The sequence below is a fragment of the Falco peregrinus genome, chromosome 10, assembly GCF_023634155.1.
Source record: "Falco peregrinus isolate bFalPer1 chromosome 10, bFalPer1.pri, whole genome shotgun sequence".
Taxonomy (NCBI): domain Eukaryota; kingdom Metazoa; phylum Chordata; class Aves; order Falconiformes; family Falconidae; genus Falco; species Falco peregrinus.
The window spans coordinates 7,001,443-7,022,489 of record NC_073730.1 but is presented as its reverse complement, the minus strand read 5'-3'; the positions used below and the strand labels follow the sequence as shown (position 1 = coordinate 7,022,489).

At 47.6% G+C, this 21,047-nt stretch overlaps 1 protein-coding gene across 4 annotated transcripts in view; it reads left to right on the top strand.

The window, feature by feature from the left end:
• Window positions 1–21,047, top strand: part of ACBD6 (acyl-CoA binding domain containing 6) — an 87,987-nt gene that overhangs the window by 65,207 nt on the left and 1,733 nt on the right. For 2 of the 4 annotated variants that reach the window (XM_055815452.1, XM_055815449.1), the window contains one exon: window positions 17,901–17,931. In XM_055815452.1, the coding sequence (XP_055671427.1) occupies window positions 17,901–17,931 (31 nt within the window). Of the gene's footprint in view, window positions 1–6,733; window positions 8,793–13,833; window positions 14,611–17,900; window positions 17,932–21,047 lie in introns of those variants that run through there. The other 2 variants (XM_055815453.1, XM_055815455.1) reach the window with 2 other exon arrangements.

The window sequence follows — 21,047 nt, the reverse complement described above, 5'->3', positions numbered from 1 at the left end:
CCTGTAGCACATATCTGCAAGAAGGTCTTGAATACAACTTTTCCACTTAACATGCTCCCCCATCACCCACTGTCAGCAATGAGATTAAATTCTGTGCGACTGCAGAGGACGTTGCATGATTAAAATCCTCTTTTAGAAATTAATATGTACCATCGCTCTATAGTACTGTGCCCCTTCTCGGAGAAGGGTATTGTCTCCTGAGCACTCAAGGTGTGAAAAGCCACCAAGTGAAGCTATCTATCTTTGAATTTTATGCTGTTGCACAGTTGCTCTGATGACAGCTACAACTGCATAAAATCATAGGGACCTGGGGGCTTCTCCCTTCGCAGGGTCATGGCGATGTGGGGTAAGTTTTGCAGAACAAGCCATAGAATAGCTAAAAGAGTGCTTGAACTAGAAGTCCTCCTTACAGCAGGAAGGGTTTTCTGAGGGAGAAGGATGGTCAAAGTCCACATTCACCTTAGGGAGCATCTCCCATAACTGAGTATTCTGGAAAAAAAACCCAAACCAAACCAAAAAACCACTTTGTCCCCAGATATTGCACAGCTTTTCCTTACCTTGCTGCCTGTGTCAGCCCAGACAAATAACAGTAATCAGTGCATTTGCATATCCAAATGCAGTCTTCATTAGGCATCAGACATTGATGCAGTCCACAGAAGGGCTTTACTTCCATAAACTTTGCATGCTCTTGGTCGATAATGTTTAGATGCGCAGGGCTGCTGTTTTCAGTGCAAATTGAAGTTCTTGAGTCATTTGGGTTCTGCTTTAGTTGCTGGGAGGCTTTGGGGCATGATCAGGGTGTGCCATAGGGTGAGTTCTCCTGAATGAATTGATGCTTTTCTGGAGGAGTTTTCTGGAAACAAGCAGCTGATATTTGAATATCCACATTTAATGTGGCTAGCAGGCTTCATGTTGCTTTGCAGAAAGCTGCAGCAGAAGTGGCTGGCTCTGCTGAGAGGTCTCATTTTCCACTCACACGTCCTTGGTAGCTGTAGCATGAATGTGATTTCTACCAATTTAAATCCAGTAGTGAACCTGGTGTTCTGAATCCCTGTTTAACGCTTCAGTCCTGATTGGTAAGTGCAAATATATTTGCTGGTGCGATTATCTACCAACTGAGAAAGTGCTGATGTTGCCAGCCCACCCCATGGGGCTGGTGTCCATGGGAGAGTTCTCCTGCCCCTGTAGGGACACTCCTGTGGACAGGGGTTTGCCCTACCAGACCCCAAGGCTCCTTTTTAAAAGCTCTCTTATTCCAGCCCTTGCCAGCTGGGATAGGAGGTGAGAATAGGAACTGTGTCTTTTTTTACGGCAATTAGTATTTTGTCTTGGAGCTGGCTTAGTGAAGACTGAAGAGATGTTCTCAGGTTTGTTCAGGGCTCCTTCAACTGCAAGAGATTGCTTTTAGGTCACTGTTATCAGATGGAAATCAGTGAGGAGGATGTTAATCTTTTCCCCTTTATCATTCTTTTACAGTGTGTGAAGAAAATTTTGAAACGGTTTGTTTTAGAAGGAAGGAGGAGAATGCATCTTTAAAGACGGAAGTCCTAGTTTTTATCTATTCATTTTATTCTAGCTAAAACTATGTATTTCAGAGAGAGAAATCTCATGTGATGGAATGACTTTTCTTGTGAGAACCTGTAAAATAGTGCCTTTACTTGCTGTTAAAGTTTGCCTGGCATTTGAGTTTAAAGTGCTCTTGTTAGGGCACTCCTCCTGCAGTGCCTTCAGTGGGCGATGGACAGCACGTCCACCCCTATTGCCAAGGCTGGCAAACAAGACCTCTTGTGAAATTAGGTTTTACTAGGTTAGACCTTCTTAGCTTTTTCTAATCTCAAAAAAAAAAAAAAAAAGCAGGAACTTCTCAACATCATGAAGAAGTCTTTAAAAAACATAACGGTTGCAAACGTTTTTCTTCCCTGTGTCAGTAGAAGTGAGCTTTTTAACTATTGATCTTTTCCTGGAGTATGTTTTCTCTGCCAGCTTCCCATTGTGTTTTATTCTTCTTTCCCTGAGTTGTACATCAGACATCAAAGGGCTCTAGCGATGTGATTTCTTCAGATCCATTGGTGTAGCATTTTTCTGTGCTTCAAGCAGCTTGATCATCTCCCTCAATTTCCTGATTTGCTGCAAGAGGGCCCTGGCTTATTGCTAGTGATTGTGCAGGAGCAGTGGGATTTAAGAGGAGTTTATGTCTCTTCAAGTCCCTTAGTCCTGTTGCATTCTTAAAAGTTAATTCAGCATGCCTTGGAGAAATAGCTGTCTTCAGAAGTGTGCACACTGACTGACGCAGGTATACAGGCTAAGGGGTCCAGGTGAAAAATGATCACATAGGTTTGCAAGGTGGGCATGTGTCCGGTGTGTCAGCACAGGCTGGAGATGGACCTTTCCTGCTGGACTAGGGTCCTGAGCATGCTGCTGTGTTCCCTGGCCTGCATCGCAGGTTGGGAAGTGGGGAAAAAACCCCGAGTCCTTTTTCTAAGGCTGGGTCTGAAATACCTGCTGGAAGGAAGCGTCGATGTACTTTTGTTTATTCCTCTGTAGGACTTACTCCCCATTTGTGTCTGATGTGATCTTTGGAATTAGATGCAATTCGGGCATTGTGTATGGTGGCCTTAAGGCATCTGTGCCTTTTTAGACTGTACTTTTTCATCTATAGACAATGCAATGAAGTTGTTGTCGGGCACTGCAGACTGGTGCACAGGAGCTGTTCTCATCCCGTCATTCAGTCCCTGTTGCTGAAGCATATGCCGTAACTCCTGCTCTCCTGACCTGCCTGAGTACAGCTGCCGAGCCTCAGGCACACGGCTCTGCTTCGGCTTCATTCCCCTTGGATAGCTTGAGGCACAGGGACGAGTGCCCCAGCTGGAAGGCCCATGACGTATTCCCCATTTGACAGGTGGGGAAACTGAGGCACAGAATAGTTGGGGTTTAGCCACCATTTATCATCAGTGCTCCTTCTTCCCACACTGTGCCTTCCCCATCTCTGTAGGGAAGAAGGGCTGCAGTTAAGACTCTGAACAGGGATACTTTTGCCACAGGGACTGGATTATGTGGCAGACTGGATTTGTGCCTGCTGCTTCATGTTCTGAACGTGTGTTTCTGCTAAAGCCTTTCCCTGGCTGCTGGCAGGCTCCTGGATTCCAAGAGCTCAGTCCCATTTTTCCTTCAAAAAACAGAGGATCTGGGGGAATTTAGAAGAACACTAACTCAAAGCGGACACGTTGTTTCCAAAATTGAATCTGGCTTTCCACAGCTTTTAGCAGAAAGGTTGATTTGGGTCAAAAATAATGCAAACACTTGTGTAGACCATTTAACGTTTAGTTTATGGACCTGTTAAGGCAGCAAGATAATCCCTTTAGATTACCCGTGTAATTCCTAGTGAATATTTATTTTAAAGTGACTTTGGTGCCCTTAGTCATTAGCAAAGGTTAGTAATGCATCTTACAGCTGCCAGACTCAATACAACAGCATTTGTCAATGGGAGGGTTACTCCTTTTGTTTCCTTTTTTTGTTTTGTTTGTTTTTTAACATTTCTCCAACTCTTGCTGGCTTAATCCCATGAGCTCACCTCTAATCACGGGGAAGCATCCAAGCTGCCTTTGCCGTGTTGACTTCCACTTGAGCGAGGCTAAGGAGGGTGCCTAATCCTGGGCTTTTCTCCTGGCTGCCGAGGGTGTTGGGTACACAGCCTGCGTGGGCTGCGGGGGGGAGGATGGAGTGTGCTGTGGGTTCAAGGACACGCTCCCGCTTTAATGTGCGCAGACATGCTCCCGCTCGCTCTCTGATTGGCAAGGTTAACTCTGAGAGGCTGCAGCTTTTTAAACTGATTTGATTAGACCACTACTTTATCCCATTCCCTCCCCCACCACTTGGCCCACCACCTCCTGATCCTTTTAACACAGCCCTTGGTCCAATAACCAGCCAGTCTGATATTTCCCCCCCCCCCCTCCCCCTTTTTCCGATTTTCGTGCTGAATTTTGACATTTTGTAAAATAGATTAGGCAGCTTTACAGGGAAGATCAAGAGGCAGTGTCAGTCTCAGGGCTGTGTTTTATTTTGACTAGTTAGGAGGCTGGGATTTGCCTCCTCTTCCTCATTTTCCCTGGCTCTGCACCTTTCCCAGCTCTCGGTGTGCACATGTGAGTTCAGGGACAAGAGGATGAGGGCTTACATACACCAGCCTGGATAATCGTTGCCCTACGGTTCATCTTCTCCCTTTAGAACCAGGGCTGGGGAGAATTACACGGTCAGCCCAAAATGACTTAGCACCCCAGGTCCTCTGTTGCAGTGGTATGACGACGCATTCACTTTTTACAAAAAGAAACAGGGACAGCGTGGATAGAGAACTCCCTTATCCTGCAGGAGCAAAATAATGTTGTATTTTAGTAGCGTTTAGTTACTAGTTGGGATTACTCTGGCAGAACAGACCACCCGTAGCTTCCAGTTTACGGGCTGGCTGACAAGCGGAATGGGCTTGGAGGGGCCAGGAGAAGCTGGTTTGGCATTAATGCCCACAGCCGTTGGGATGGTGTTGCGTTAAAGGGGAATGGAATAATTTAGCAGGAAATAACCCCTCGCTCCCTGCCTTCCAACTCTGTCACCGAGGTGAGAGGTTGGTTGCAGCTAGGGTTAAATTCTAGGTAATGGCCAATTTACTGCTATCAGTCCAGTCTTTTTTTTTTTATATATACATAGTCCGTTTACTATGTATATTAAACTACCACGGGTCTGGATACACTGGATACAGCCATGGCATGGGTTGAGTGGGCACCAGCCCAGCCTTTGAAGGGTTTGTGACCCTGTTGCTGTCTCTAGCCAGTGTGTGTTAGCGCTTTCTGTGCTGCCGGTTTGCAGTTCTGGTTCTGCCTCCGGTCTGCAGCTTATGTTTGTCGTATTAAATACTCCAGGGGTATCTGGAGCCTTGCGTACGTAAGTGCCTCTTCCCAAGTCTCTCTAGTCCTCCTATAAATACGTGAATAAAGCCTATAAATTACAGACTCTCTCAAAACCAGAGAGCCCCAACTCACAGAACCGGATTACTGGAGAGTGACCGTCACTGCTGAGTTTTTGGGAATCCCAGACTGATCCAGGAGAAGCTGCATCTCATCTCGCTGTCACTTGCCCGTTTGTTTCACCAGAGCTGATCTAAAGTGGCCTGGGTGCTGGCAGGGACCAAATCCAGCAAACAGGACTGACCCTACAGAGTCACCCTGGTGAAACAGCACAGAATATAGACAATCCCCTGCACGCAATGTATTAAACCTTGACATACTGCATTACTTAAGAGGTCTCCGGGAAAATTAAAACCCTTTTGACTGGGTTTTGCAATGCAGGGAAAATTTTAGTGACATTTAAAAGGTTTCTCTTGTGTTCCTCTAATGGGATAAATAAAAAAAGGCTTGTTTTAGGCCAGCAAATGGGGGGACAATCCAATTTCCCTGATTCCATCAAGACACTCTTAAAGCATTAGCTTGTGCAGTTTTAAAAAAACCCACAACAGACTGACCCCTCTGCCTGATGGCTTTGAAAAGTGTCCTGATGTGGAGGTATTTATCCTACACAACATGCTTCATCGAGGCACTCCAGCAGTGCTCCTAAATATACTCCTTTGTTAGTAAACTATTTAGGAGGACAGCATGCACACAAGGAAACACAAACACCGGTTTATTATTTACTGAGGCAATCCATGCTGGGGCTGTGCTCAGAGGCTAATGTGTGATGACGTGCTCTTTAAATTTCGTACTTGGAAGAGAAAGAAGATGGCATTAACTAGTAATGTTTCTGAGGAAAGGCCGAAACCTAAGCATGCCCTTAACTTTGTTTTTAAGCGTAGTTTTGGCTCGAAATACATAAAGATTCCCCCACGGCACATTATATTTGCAGTTTGTTTCCATCAGTCAGGAAGATTAATGTATCAACACTTACGTCGGAGGGGGCTCTGGGGATTGATAATGGGAGATAGGAAGCCTTTCACCTCGAGGTCACTGGTTCAGCTCTGCCCCACGTCGGTCGCCACCACCAGTACATGCCATCTGCTCCTCCCCAGCCATCCACCCAGTATGAAATGGGCTGGTCCCAGTTCTGGGTGCTGAGGACAGATGTCCGGGTCCCAGCAGGCTCCCTGCGCTGCTTTAGTAGGAAATGGGACGGACCCGCTCAGCTCAGCCCCAGATGTGACTGCAGCCCCAGCCTTTGGCTCGGGCTGAGCACCACCCAGGGAACTTGACCTTCTGCCACGCTTGTACGACCCATGAATGGCAAAACTGTGATTCCTGCCCTGTGCAGAGTAACTCATTCAAAAAGCAGGACGTCCCTGAACATAAATCTGTCCGTTACAAAGTTGGCCATGGTTTTCCCTGGTTATCTCCAGCTCCTGCTGAATTTCATTAGGAACACCTCTATTATACAGCACAAGGAGGAAGCAAGTGCTGCCTCTAGACTTTGAAAGAGCCCTTTAAAGTGAGGATAGTTTTGCATCTCACTAAACAAGTAATGACAGACCAGACTGCAAATACTTAGTTCAGCTTTATTTTAATAGCAACGTGGCTCCATCGAGAAATCCCAGTTACTGATTTAGTGTGATGCCCTGAGGCAGTTTTCTCCAGACATTTTTCCTTTTTTCTTTAGCATTGGCACTTTATTAATAGTGGTTCGGAAACCTGACTGTCTGTGAATAAGCAGCACCAATAAATGTTTTCCCTCTCTATTTATTTCTCCTTTCTTCCATCAGGAACAAGTCCCAACGATCATAGACTGAGACGAGAGTTTTCAGAGTCTGACATCTAGTTGTACTTGGTGGTGGATGATCAAATGAAAGAGCAGCTTCATGCCTTATAAAATAAAAAATGGTAAATCAGCTACTAATAAAATTCACAGAGGCTGCTAAAAGGCTGTTGGATGTCACAAAACCAGCAACCCTTTGAGGTGATGAGATGGGAGCTTCTTAAATCAACACATGCAGTCAGCTTCTCCCTGGCAGTGGTCCACTTTGGGGCAGGATCCAGGCTCTGATGCCTTCCCCCTCTGGCAGACAGCTGTGAGTGTGCGAACGTCCTCTTTAATTCCAGATTAGCCACAAAGAGGAGTCATCATCCTTAAGAAACAGGCATGCTCGGGAAGGAAGGGCTGTCTGGAGGCTGCAGGGCACAGCACTGTCCTGAGGTGCTTTGAGATGTCCGAGCGAGGTCCCTGGTGTTGGGTTTTTCTAACGAAGCAGAAGAAAGAAGTGTCTTTGAAGCTGTGGGCCAAGGGCCGCTGTAAGTCAGCTCCCTTGCTAGCCCAGGCTTCCCCAAGCTTGGCTTAATAAAATCCAGATCCCATTTAATGAGGTCAGAGGATGCTTCAGATCATCTCAACACCTAAAGTTTTGATTTTGCACGCCAAACCAAGGAAGGTTTATGAGACCAAAATAGTCTCCAGAGCCTTCAGCCTCACTGACTTAAAAAAGATCCCTGGGCCATTAGCAGCACCTCTGCCACTCCTGCGGCACATGGACACGTGCAACTTGGCTGTGCTTTTGCTGCAACTGTGCCTGCGGTCGTCAGTCATGATACTGCAGCCTCCCTGCCAGCGCTCCAGCCGCTCCTGCAGGGTTCTGGGCATTTCAGCTGAGCCTGCCTTTGCCCCGTTCCGTGGAAATGAAACTCCTGGGTTCAGACAGGGCGCTGCTTCAGCCTACCCAGGAGTGGTTTCTCTGCTTGCTTTTGGATTGCTTTGTCTCTAGTGGTCACTCGGCTGTCGGCTTTAAAATGTGAGTTTATCCGAAGAGGACCACCTGAAATGCAGAGTGGCAGCTCTTGGTCCATTGTAGTTGACAATTAAAAGTGCAACATCTCCTTGGCCACCCAGGGCTGTGGGTTCAAGCCTGTAGGGTAATTTCCAAAGTCCTGAATCCCTTTAAATAAATATAAGCCATCATTTGCTTTGAAGTCGGGAAGGACTCAGGTGAACTGAGCAATGGCAGCAATTCTGCCGGCTCCTGCTGTCTCCTGTCCAACTTGCTAAATTTAGCAGCCTAATCAAGCTTCCTCCTCTCTCTCTTTAATCAGGTGGAGCAAGTGGCATGTTGACTTGCTGGTTGGCGCTGGATCCTATCCTGCTCGCAGCATTTCCAGCCCCTCGGTAGTGGCCGGGGGAGCCATATGCAGGGGAGCAGCATGTCTGATAGGCCACCGCGGCAGCACTTCCACTTAATCTCTCTGCTCCCATCCACACGTGCTGCCCTGATATCCGACAGCCGGTCCCATGCGGGCACGATGCCAGCAGTGACTTTACAGGCTTTGTGGCAGAGATTATTTAAAGGAGATTAACCCTTCTAAACCCCTTAGATTTTAATTATTTCTGTATGTATTTATAAAACCTGCAGTCTGCTAGTTCCAGGGCACAACTGCCCCAGTCACTATCCTTAACCTGGATTCGTGAATATACAATGCAGCCACATTACAGGACAGGGGCTGGGCTGGACAGGGGTCATTTGACTTATTTATTTATTGCCGTTCTGGAGCAATTCACATCTGGGATGAAAATGAAACATTATGGTTTCAGTTTGTAAAAGGAGCTAATAATTCGAATGACTTTAAAATACTAGCACTAATACTGCATTAATTGAATTGTTTGAGTCAATGTGGCATCTCTCGCTAATTGTTTTGGTCAAGGCAGCTCTGTCATTAATGCATAGTGTTGCCTCCCCACGGCCCGTGTGGTGAACACGGAGCACCCTGCATCTCTGCAGACAGGGCTCTATAGGGTTGATGTATTGGCAGCCAGGAGAGGGAAGGCCTCTTCCTTTCGTTCAGTGTCCTAGCAAGTTTTTTATATGCATATTGATGTCGTGAAAGGTACTGTTAAAAGGAGGGGGGAAAAAAGGGGGGGGTGTGCACCCGCATCCTTTCATGCTTTCTCTCCTATTTGTCACGTTAGTGCTGGGCTAATTAGTTTTTTAGAGTCAAGGAGTGATGGAGGTAATGTTTCCGCTCTGCATGTGAGCTGTAAAATCCAAATGAAACTGGAAATACCTTATTTCTGCTTCACAGAACAACCTGGCTGACCTGAGATGATACACACCTTGCAGAGGTGGGAAAGCCGGTTAAAGAGTTGGTAAGCTATTGTTGCCACTGAGACTGTCACATCAGAGATGCGCCAGAGGCCACCTCTCAATATGGGGTACAGTCCTGGCATGAGTGCTGTAGCTCTGTTCCTGTATATTCTAGGGTTGCTGCTGAAAAAAATGACAGTATTTAAATGTATATCTGCCTGTTTTGTAAATGCAGGCATAAAAGGTGGCTGTTGGAAGGAAACAAAACCCACAGCATTATGGACCCCAGTGACCTGAGGCAAAAATAGGTCATTTTGGATACATTTCTTAAAATCAGGTGATTTTTATTTATTCTTGTCTCCTGAGCAAGGAAACAAATGCAGGCAGTGCCAAGGAGTCCATAAATAAATTTTGTTCTTGGAGAATCTCTTTAATATGCACACGGTCCTGCTTCTGTAGTAGTGAACATTTGACCAGTAGCAATTAATTTCTTATCACAGTCTTTCTATGAGGTAAGAAAACATTAGTGTCTCCATTAGGAGGTGGAGAACGGGAGCTCTCCGAGAGCAAATGATGTGCCTTGCTTCTGTGCCCTGCCCCACAGCTTGCCAAGAGCTGCTGGAGGGAGAGAGCCTTGCAGCGATGCCTCTCCAGCAACGCGGCTGGATGCTCCTCTCCAGGTGGATCTCTCCTCCTAATCAAATGATAGACTCGGAAAACGCTCAATAGCTGTATATTTCAGAATAAATATCGTTAAGCTAATGAATTTTCCACCACTTACTGTGAAGCATACAGTATTTCCTTTAATGGCAGGTGGTAAAATAGAGAGTAATAATAAAAAAAAAATAATAAATTAAGGTGCCTGGTATAAATCTCTCCTGTCTAGAAAGGATGAAAAGAGGGCTTCTTACAAAACCAGCCTTATGGAAAATAACGTATGATCCCATGGCATGTAGATGATTAGGCAAAGCGTCCCAAAGGTTAATACATCTTTTCTCATTCAAATGGCTATGATCTTGAGCTGAAAGTGCCGGACCTGTGCCTTCAGCTGTGTGCCCTGGGGAGGGGGAACAGGGAAGCAAAGGGTTAAATTTCGGGGCTGTAGAAGCAGATTGTGTTTTCCTTCTATGATGTGGGCTGACAAGACATCAGTATTCTATTCATCTGTTGGGAATTAGGCTGTTAATCCAATCAATGACTCTTGAGCTAGCTGCAGCCTGCCTCCCCACTGGGGAACAATCGGATCAGACGGGAGATTGTTTAAGAGCACAGCGCGGTCCCAGTGTCAGGTGGAATTTCCAAGCGTTCCCTAGTGAATTGGGGATGGGAAAGCTGTCTCAGCCCATTTATCCTGCCCCTTAAATAACCAGGTATCTGCTTCAGCCACACTAAAGTGATAAAGCAGTACAAGAGCTGCTAACTTTTACATGGGGAGGGGGCAGGGAAACACCCTGAGAAATGCGATTTTAGCATCTTGCCTTTAGGAATATTGTCCTGTTTGCCGCCTGGGATGGCGTTTGCATAGTTTTGTTGGAGGCTGCTGGCTCAGCTGCAGCGCTGTGACACTTGTTACAGCTCTAGGCACTGGCTCTTGATCCCTGGGCTGAGGAAGCCCGCAGCTTCCTGGCAGCTTTTCTGTTGCACCAGCGCACTTGGGTTTTGATGAGCAGCAAGATGCCTGGTGCTGGAGGGAACAGGCAGCAGCAAATATTCTTTGGAGCAACCTGTAAACACGTACGTACAAATACACCGCTGTGCGTGGAGTGACGGCTGCAAATAGGGATGAAAATGCTAAACAAGAAAACAGCCCGGAGAGTTTCGGTGTCGCTGCACGAGCCGCTGTATAGATTCAGAAATGGGTTTGTTCTGCAATTAAAGACAGCCACGTCTGCGGCGGGATATTGAGAGTCTGTATCTGTGCCAGCAGCACTACACGCTGATGATAGTAGATGTGATAAATCCCACTGAAATTGCACTTGGAAATTTAGGTACACCACCAGTTAGAAACTAGGGCGATGGGGGATTAGCGTAACCCTGGCACACTGAACTCCTCGGGCCGGTGGCGTTTGGGTGCATTAGCAGACGCAGGCTCCGGGAGGGAGGGGGTGGCAGCTCCTGAGCCTCGTATTCTCTCTGAGCTTTCTTAGATCTGGTTTTGACAGCAGCCTTGCAAAGTGGAGGGCTCCTCCAAATTAGTGCACCTAAATGAATGAGCTCAAGCAGCAAATATGAATAGGGAGGTCCCCAGACAGAAAGATCCCCAGCTCGGAGGCTTGGCTTTAAAGGGCTTCAGCATCCCTCTTCCCTTGATCATAATTTTGAATCAAACAAAAGCTAATGCAATTTTCTTTGCCTTTCACTAGCAGATTGTGCTGTAAGGGTTCATGCCATTAGAAATGTAATAATTGCTTCTCTATGCAGATCTAATTTATCTGTGAGGCACTTAGAAGATAGGCCAAATGATAGCCTGGCAGGTAGGCGCTGGAGAAGGGCCCAAGAGGTGGTGATAAAGATCTGTCTAGCACCTTCCATCCCTACGGCTGTCTGCCCGGCACAGTGCAGGAAGAGGTCTGAATGGAGGGGAAGGGGACAGAGGAATGAGCTCGGGGAAGTGGACAGCTCACTAGGAGAGGGGGTCCCCGCCAAGCCTGCCCACATGCAAGGGAGGTAGGTGGAAAAGTTCATTGAGGAGCCAAACTTACAGGATACCTGAGCCCTGCACTTGTCAGCCTGAGCTATTTGCAGTCCCCAAATAGCAGCCGTTCATGACCAGCGCATGGATTTTGGTTTTGCTTCTGCCAGAGGTTGCTCTCTATCCTTTGTCCCACAGTGTTGGTCCTCGGGGAGTGCCTGAGCCACCTTCGAGCTGGCACCAAGGATGCACATGGTGATGTCTCACAACAGCCTATACTTAACATCAACAACTGCAACCTTACAAGCATTTCACAAGCACCAGCTAACTAATTATCCTTGTGTGGGCCAGCCAGTCTAAAACAGCAGGTGAAAGTAAGCGGGCACAAGTATATTTTGGCTTAGCAAAATCAAAAGCTGAAAAACGGGGAGAAAACATAAAGATCTGCTTTATTTTTCTAGGGTCCGAGCTATTTGGGACTCTAGATGCTTTGGCACAAAGCTGTTAGATGGTCTTGTTTCTCAGATTGCACTGTCGCTGGCATCGCTTTATGGCTCAGGAAACAACTAGAAGCAAAAGTCTATTTGCATGTGGGGGCCTACTGGTTTAAGGTAGGGATTTTAAAAGAACAGGATCAAATTCCAAACTAAATTCCATTGCTTTTCTGTGCCAACATTTGCACACACAGCGATCCACTCATCTAGCTCCTTCAGTTGGACAAGCATTCATTTTACATGTGTTGATATACGTGTCCAAACCTAGGCTGCTGTGTGCAAAAGCAGCGTGTAAATGAAAATAAAAGCTGTGCTGGGGCCATCTACTGAATTGTCTGGTGGAGTCTGAACCAGTTATATTAGCCTGCATTGCCTGGTTTTACATATTGGTGGGTATTAGCATGTAAATTCTGGTATGCTTTTAGCTGTAGTCGCGCCCTCAGTTGTCTTGGGGATAAAATTTCAGGGAAAGAAAAAGAAGGTGATGAGGTTAAAGTAAATTGTTGGGATGTTGAAGTGTAAAGTGGAAATAAATGAGAAATAAAACCCTTTTTAAAAGTGGAGGGAAGTATTTTCTTGCTATTTTTCATCTCCCTGGCTTGAGTGAGTGTGTGTCGTGAGGCTGCAGAGATTTAGATTTACAGCTCCTAAGCACCAGTGCTTGTTCGGAGGCTGTATTATTCTAGCCTTTTCTATTCACTCACCTTCTAAAGATGTAGTGTAAATATTTATCTTCCCTCCGGCCCATCCGTGCTGCCCAGAACCCAGTGCTGTTAAACACTCTTATCACCTCATCGGTCTTATCTCCTGTGATCCCTGCCAACATTGGGAGTGCGCCGATGGGAACAAGTGTGCACCTTCAAAAGTGCCACAAATGAACAGAAAGAAGAGGTGATGCGGGGAAAGAATACCTTAAAATAAAGGGTGCTTGTGCTATCCCCTCAAAAGAGCAATGTCTGTGTTTCCTACTGCGCTTTTCCTGCTCATCGTGTCTATGCTTGGAGATGTGATTGAAGGCACAGAGCTGAGGGCTCAGTGTGGGCCAGCACCCGAGGAGGTATGGGGTCCCGTACAGACCCCTGCAGCTGGTGTGGAGGGCTGTCCAGCCCCAGCTTCATCACCGATATGGGGTCTGGCTGGACCAAAGCTCACCCAGGTCACCAGCGTGGTTTTGGTTTTCCTCTTTTGCGCTAAATAAAACAGAGTAGATGGAGGAAGCGACAGCATCTCCCTTAGGGCTGCCATCCCACTCGCCGAGGTCTCTGCACACACCTGGGAGAGCACATGAGGCAGGTCTGGAAGATCGATGTTTAGATAACACTGTTTTAAAAAATGTCCCCTGAAACCAGCACAGTGGAACACCGGCTCGTCAGGGTCTGCTTACCGTGGCAGAGCAGCAGCAGTCAGGTTTTATAGCGCGTGCAGCAGCTCAGCAGGGCTCAGCCATGCCATTTCCATGTCTCTGCCCCTCAGTCCAGAAACCTTGTGTTAGGTTAAGCAGGGTACAGAAATTCCCAAGGAATGAACATGGGATGGCAACACCGATATAATCCTATCACTTATAAGACAAAATTGACGTGCAGTAGCCATAGTACCACTTAACGGATAAGACAGTTGGTCCATCTGCGCTCGGTCCATCTTCTCTCATTTCTCTTGCTTAAATTTCTCAGGAGCAGAACAAAATCCTGTTATCCAATAAGTTACCCACTGGTAGTTGGATTTTCATTGAGTGACATCTGTCGCAGACCATGGATGTGGGAGGTACTGGTGATTTTGTAGCATCTTTTGTTTTGAGGGGGTTGGTAAATGTGGACATTCGGTTTTAGTTTTGAAGTATTTGGAAACGCTCTCATGTCCCTTGAAGGCCGTGCAGCTTGACTGTCATCCTGATGTGGCCAGTTGTGCCAGCAGGCTGTAAAAGTCACCAGGGATGGCACGCAGCATTGAGAGGAAAGAGGAGAGCTTGGAATTGATCTGTTGTTGGTCAGTGACTTGCAAGTATGGGACTGAGTGTCCTGCATTTGAGTGTGTAATGGTCTTTCCTTCATTTCTGGTCACCTTCTCTCTGCCTGGATGGGTTCTGCCATTTCCACAAGCTCCTCCTTTGTGTAGACAGGATATTGCTAAAAGGGCTCAGGGGCAGGAACCTGCCAGTGCCTGGCAAGCCGAAAGCAAAGCTTTACAGAAACACGTAATACTGCTTTGAGCCTGGCCTTTTCCCCCTTTTGTGTTGAAGTTCACTGAATCAGAGCACTGATTTCCTCCTTTTTAACCTGTCGCATTGACGTTGTTCCAGCTAACACATGGATGAAAGGGCGTTTCTCAGAGGCATCCTGGCATAGAGCAGAGCTTGGTGTTGGCCCCAGAGCTGCCCATCACTTATTCTGCACTCCCTGACATCAGCTCCCCTACTCAACACCTTCTCTTTGTGCTCCTGTCACACTACAGAAGCTCATATTGCGGGGGGGGAAGTCTAAATTTTTTTAACATGCCTTAGCACAGAAATGATAATATACCATGATTACCTAACTTTCCATAGGCACAGTTTGGAAATAACTAGTTACAGTATTCAGGTTTTTACGTTACAGATTTATGAAATGATTGGTTTCAGTGTGTATCAGTGGAATCTAGGTCTTGGTGTACTTGCAGCTCTGTATGATTTACATTGCTGTAATCAGAAAGCTAAATGGGAGAGAGAAGAAGTGAACAGTCACAACAAACATCCCCCTCCAACTCGGTGTTTTGTATAAAATAAGTCAACAAAAATCCTGGTGGCTTTCAATGGAGAAAAATTATCTGCCCCTGCTTGTAAGACAGATGAGCAAAATGGTCCATCGGATCACTGCCAGCATCTCTGCACTCCTCCCAGCTGTGGAGGATGCGATCGGGACATCCTGCTCCTGACCAGTGCCAGCGCCCCCGGGCCAGGCAGTGACAGTTACCAGTGTCCTGGGCAGGGTGCAGCAGGTTGTCCCTGTCCACTCACCGTTGGGGGTCATTTGTCCTAAGAGAGGCATGTCCTGGCAGAAGGACACACCACACCTTGCATAGGATGCTCCAGAAACCACTGCTTTCTGTTGCACTTTGGGAGGTATCCCTTGCATCACAACCAGCTAGAATTCATCTTAAGACCACTTCTACACGTCTTGTTTTGTTGCAAAACATTTCCAGCGCCTGGTAGACGATACTCATCTCACGTAATTTCCACGATGGGAGCTGTAATCCTCACTTTCACAGCCTGTCTGTGATTAGTTTCCAGGTGTGACCATTTTGCACCGAAGGCTCAGTGTTGCTGTACATGGAGCCAAGCGCTGTGCGCAGAGAGGCCAGGCACGTTGGCCTCAGATTAGCCATGGTGCTCCAAAAAGCCAAATCAAAGAGGGATCGGGATCAGCAGCTTCCCAAGGGCATTTCAAGGTCCTTAGTGAGTGACCACGCTAGAGCTTTTTCCATTTACCTGGATTAAAATTTGTCACAGAGGAAACACAAGCAAATAGCGTAGCATCTGAGAAGTATAACAAATAGCATTTGGCCAGCCGTCAGGCTCAAAGCGGGGGCGGGGGGGGGGGGGGGGGGGAGAAATCCACAGTTTAAATAAAGTGTAAACAATGTTTGCATAACATGGGATTAATAGTTCTTTTTAAAAACCACACTGGGATTAAAGAGACACATTTTGTATGCTGGGACTTGCGCTCCCTTCTTAGCCCCATAAATGCCAGAAAGTCCACCTAAGAGAAACAAAAAGCCCTGCTAGCCCGCAGGCTGCTGCTGAAGCAGCAGTGCTTTACGCAGGCCTTTGGAAGAGGAACAAATGGCTGTAGTGTTCCTGGAACGGTCCTACGTATTTTATAAGGAGTTTTGCAGCAAAGCGTTCCCATGGAAAGGCATTTCTGCTGCGCGTCTCCAAGCCCGTTCACCTGCAGGTTTGGTCAGCTGTAATTTTGAAGGCGGGGATGCGGAGGGGAGCTGGCTTCCCATCCCCCAGCACACACAAAACCCGCATATTTGAAAGCCTGCCTTTCCCATAACTCATTTGTAGTGCTCCTGCCTCTTCTTCCCCAGCCCTGCTCCGTATTTTGCTGAAGTCAGTGCCAGCCCTGTCACTCCTCCGAGCAGGCATGTGCTTAAGGACCGCACCGGGGCTCTGGCTCAGATCGGTTACCTTATTAGTGTGGAATAATCAATGGATGCTGCCCTTGATTTCTTCAATTGTTTGCTTTGCGGTATCTTCTAATGACACACATTTGCATTATGCTCCCTACAATTTGGGCAGAAATAGGGTCCTTGAAACAAGGCACCTCCAAACGCTGGTATGAGTGCCATGGATGGGGCATAGTGGCACGTGGGAGGGAAAATCTGAGCCCCCCCCCCCCCCCTTTGCTCAGAAAAAACGTGAAATGGATGTTCAGGCAGCAAATGCCTGTTAGATCTGGCTTTTCTCTTTTGTCCCTGTTGCTCCTGTGGTTGTCGTGTTGGTGTGGAGTCCCAGAGCAAAGCGTGGCACCTCCCAGCCTGACACACAAGTCATTCCCAGTTCCTCAGCTGAAGGGTTAATATCAAACAGAATAACAGGCTGGGAAACCAGAAGTCTCCAAACAGCTACGGGTGGGAGTTCTACCTGTTCTCCTGTTCTACTTTTCCCTTTCGCCTACTCCAGAATCCACAGCAGAGTGCAGAATTTGCACCTTAATCCCGAAGATGATGGTAATTAAAAACTTAAGTCTCCATAAACAGATGCAAATAAATTAAGGAGGCAAAGAACTGAATTAGAGGCTAATCCTGGTGGGGTAGTGAAAGCAAAGGGGCCGGTAATTCTTTCCTTCTGTTATTTCACCTGTTCTTGTGGCAGGATGAGGCTGTGGCACAGCGAGGTGCCTGAGTTTGCGCTGCTGGACGTGCCACGTGAGCACCAACCGCTCATCGGCAAAGCCCTACCCGTGCTTGCCAAGTCTGGGAAAGGGGACATGCTTCCCAGACCATTGCAGCTGATGCAGTGGCGTACGTGTTAGCTCGAAAAGGGAGCTGCGTGCCAATGTCTTCAAATCATGCGGTTTGCTTTGCCCTTGCGCTGCAGGTGTTTCACAAGGATGAGTTCAGCCACCGGCTTTCATTCCCGAGCGCTCTGCGTAGCCCTTTCCCTGCTGTCATCCTGCAGGGATGCCAGCAGCCCAACAGAAATGACTTGGGCTTCAGGTCCACCTTTGGCCAGACCTGAATTCAGAAGAGCAGGGACCTAAGATTTATTCAGATGGAAGAAAAGTGGGATTATTTTTTTTCCCCCTGTGTGCTCCTTGGTGCTGAAGAGTGCAGCACACTGAGCTGTGCCAGTCTCCCGGTGCTTTACCCTTCTCTTGAGCAGCTGCCCAAAGCTGGGCTTGCACAGAACCATCTTGCACTAAAGCACCAGGTTTAGTGAGGGTCCCAAAGCAAGGCTGTAGGACTGAAATCCTTCATTTTTATGGGCTGGAAGTGATAACGCTATGAACTGAATTATACTTATGTCATGACGTGATCCACACACTCTGATGGGTGGATAGATACTGATTATCCGTCAATATGGATTGATGGTGGAATGGTGACTCAAAGCCTAACTGCCAGGTAGCTGAGTGTCCCGGGCTGTTTGTCTAGTCAATTAAAATATCACTGTGATTCAGCTTATTTATTGGAAACTGGGATTTACTTGTATCCGCACAACGTTACCTGTACCTCTAATAACCAGTCTCTGTCTCTCTTTCAGGACGGGGAAGGCCAGACTGCACTCCATTACGGTAAGCTGCCTTTCAGCTTGGTTGCTCCCTCTTCACAGGATGGATTTGCAGCTGGAGTAAATGGTCTATGTACAGAAAGCAAATTTCAGCAGAAATATGAGCAGGGAATCTGGATTTGATTAACCAGCAGCTACCTCCACTGGCAAATCCCAGCACAGTATGAATAAGAGCGCTGGGAGAAGCAGCGAGGAAGACGGCTGGCCTCCCTTCATTCCCCTTTGCAAATGTCACCCTCAGCCTTCCTTTTCCCCCAGTTGATGATTCACTTTCCGCAGAGTTTTCCCTCTGTGCCTCCAGGACGTGGTTGTGCTACCTCCAGAGCCAGGAGTGGCGCTGGTTAGGGGATGCTAAATCCCTCAGCCATCGCAGGGTGAGAGGAGGCTGGGTACCAGCTTCCCCAGGTTCCGCAGCTGAGGGGAAGGGGCTGAGTGTCCTTCCCCTCATCGTGTCCTGGTGACAAACCTGTGTGATCGCAGCTGAGAGCAGCAGGTTCTCCACTAGCAAAATCAGCAGAGCGAAGTTACAGTTCCTGCCCCTCTTAACAATTAACGTGCTAATTAGATGCGCGATTTTATAGTGATCTTTAATTGAAAGATTGTTCTAGTTCCAAATGAGAAGAGTAGAGACTAAAGTGACACATGCGGTTCTGATGCGCGGGGAATAGGAGAAAAGTATCAATTTAATCTGTATCACTTTTTTTCCCCCAAAATTAAGACATACCCAGTTATTATTTTATACTCTCTCTCGATGCCTGTCAGTGTGTAATTAAGAGCATACTTGCAATTCTCAAGTGTTTGTGTCTTTTTCTCTCTTTCTGATCTCTCCACAAGGACATTAGCAGGATGGCAAATTGCTTTGCAGAACATCAGTGCAAGGCACGGCATTTGGATCTGGATCTAAACTACCAGATTCCAGGGCCCCTGAACCGATCGCTGTAATCACCATAATGTATGATTTCTCCCCATGTGATCTTTCCTGTAGGATACTCTTGTTTTTCAATATTTTATCATTCCGACTGGAGTAGCAAATCTGTTGCTTAGTGCAGCAGTGTCAGCAGAGTGACAGCTTCTGATGCCACATTGCCTCTTCCTCTGCCCAGCTCATGCCACAGTTTGGGCTCTTGCTCTCCTGGGAAGATTCTCTCCCCTGCTCCCAACTCCAGCACTGACACCTGCCTGCTGAGGGGTGCACAGTGGGTTATAGTAAGTCGTGCAAAAGCGTAGTGTGTAAGTTATCCAAGAGCACCTGCTTCAAGCGGGTCCAACATGTGAAAGTAAAAGGTGGATGCATCACCTCCATGTAAATGACGTGCAGGTGGATCCCTCTGGCTGGTGACTGAAGCAGATTGTTTAACACAAACACAACTGATTTAAATAACATTATTTCAAAAATGGTTTCTCTGATCCGCCCTGCCAGCTCGGCTGTTTCAGTAACGACAGTTTAGCAGGGGTTTTTTCCCCCAAATGTTTTAAGTGGTAGAATTTTTTCTTCTTCTTGAGTATTATCCCAGCTCCCCTCCCTGTACATCATCTTTGGGGAAGCCTCTCTGGGTCGGGTGTGCCCACAAGTGCCCTGCTGTCCCTGGCTGACCATCGCTGCGCCCAGGCTGTCCTCGCTCCCTTACTTAGCTGATCTGGTCATAAATCACCCTGATCTTGAAAAGAGCTTGTTAAATGCGTGCATGGGTTGGATTCAAGTGGCTATTGGCCTGAAACTGGAACTCACTGAAAATCTCCTGATACCATCTCAGTAAGCACTTCGTAACCGAGCCATTAATTGCAGCAGAGAGGCATGAGAGCTCCTGTGAAAACTGTCTGTGGCGGTGCTGAGCAGAGCAGTGCTTTTACAAGGCCTTCCCTTTTGTTAGAGGCTGTTTGGGGAAGGGTTAAATCCCATGAGCAAGGCCAGCGAGGCAGCCACTGCTTTTAGGGTGTCTCCATCCCTTTTTATGAGCCAGCGTGGCCTGACAGCTGTCCTTGTGGTGACAGCTCTCCTGATTACAGCCGGTGTCAAACTGCATCCTGCTGCGGGTTATAAATCCTGCCTCCTTCCGATCGGCGCCGACCCCGGGTTTAATCGGAGGTTAAGCGGAGGCCAGCTGGCAGCACGGTCCGAAGGCACCGGCTCACCAGCGGGACCCACCGCTGGACCCCCTCTCCCCTGGACCAGAGGCAGCGGTCGGTGCTGTGATGATGGGTACGAGCATGGTTTCTCGGCTAAATGGCCCGTTAGTCTTCGTCTCCTCTCCATCCATCCATCCACCCACCCACCGGGAATACTAAAATCATTGCCGCTGCCTCTCCCAGAGGAAATCAAGGCTTCTCCGAGCACGTGGCCACAGAGTGGGCAGGCTCTGTATCCTCATGGGCGCTCCGGCTTCCCTGCAAAGCACCATCTGTTCGGCTCTTTCTGTGCTGTGGCAGGGCAGTGGGAGGGGACGCTGGAGGGAAAATAAATAATAAAAAAAAAAAAAGAAAGAAAGAAAAAAAAGAAAAGAAATTCATCATCTGAACCCTGAGGATTAATGGAGTCGGAAGGCAAACTGCGCTGAATGGAAATTCATCTTCACCCGTGCCAGTGTCAGGGCTGCCGCTCCGGCCCTTGACAAATCGAGGGTCTTGGGGCGCGATAAATCCAGCAGCTGTGCTCATCCCTGGGGAACGTCCGCAGCCCGCTCGAGGACACGGGCTGTCAGCACCCATGGCAGCGGCACCAGACGAGGATGCTGCCTCTCCCCGTGCGGGCACCAGCTCCCCATCCCCAGGAGCTGCCAGCACCAGCGTCCTTGGCACCCCTGGCAGTCTGCTTTCTGCAAGAGTGCTGTGCCCTCGCCCCGGGACACGTCCCCTGGCCCTTTAGCTCAGCTTCATCCACACCCCCACCTGCTTCCTCACCAGCCCCTTGCCCCTTTTGTTCCCCTTTTTTTTAATCTCCTTCAGTATAAGCTCCAATCACACGTCAAATTTATTTTAATTAAACATTGCTGCTTGTCCCTTTGGGTTGGTAGAAAACTGCGGAGTAATGCAGAAGACGCTTTTAATGACTACATTTAACAGCAAAAAAGAGTTGGTCGGTTATGTTGTAAAAGCGCCTGAAATACGGTGAAAACCAGTTGC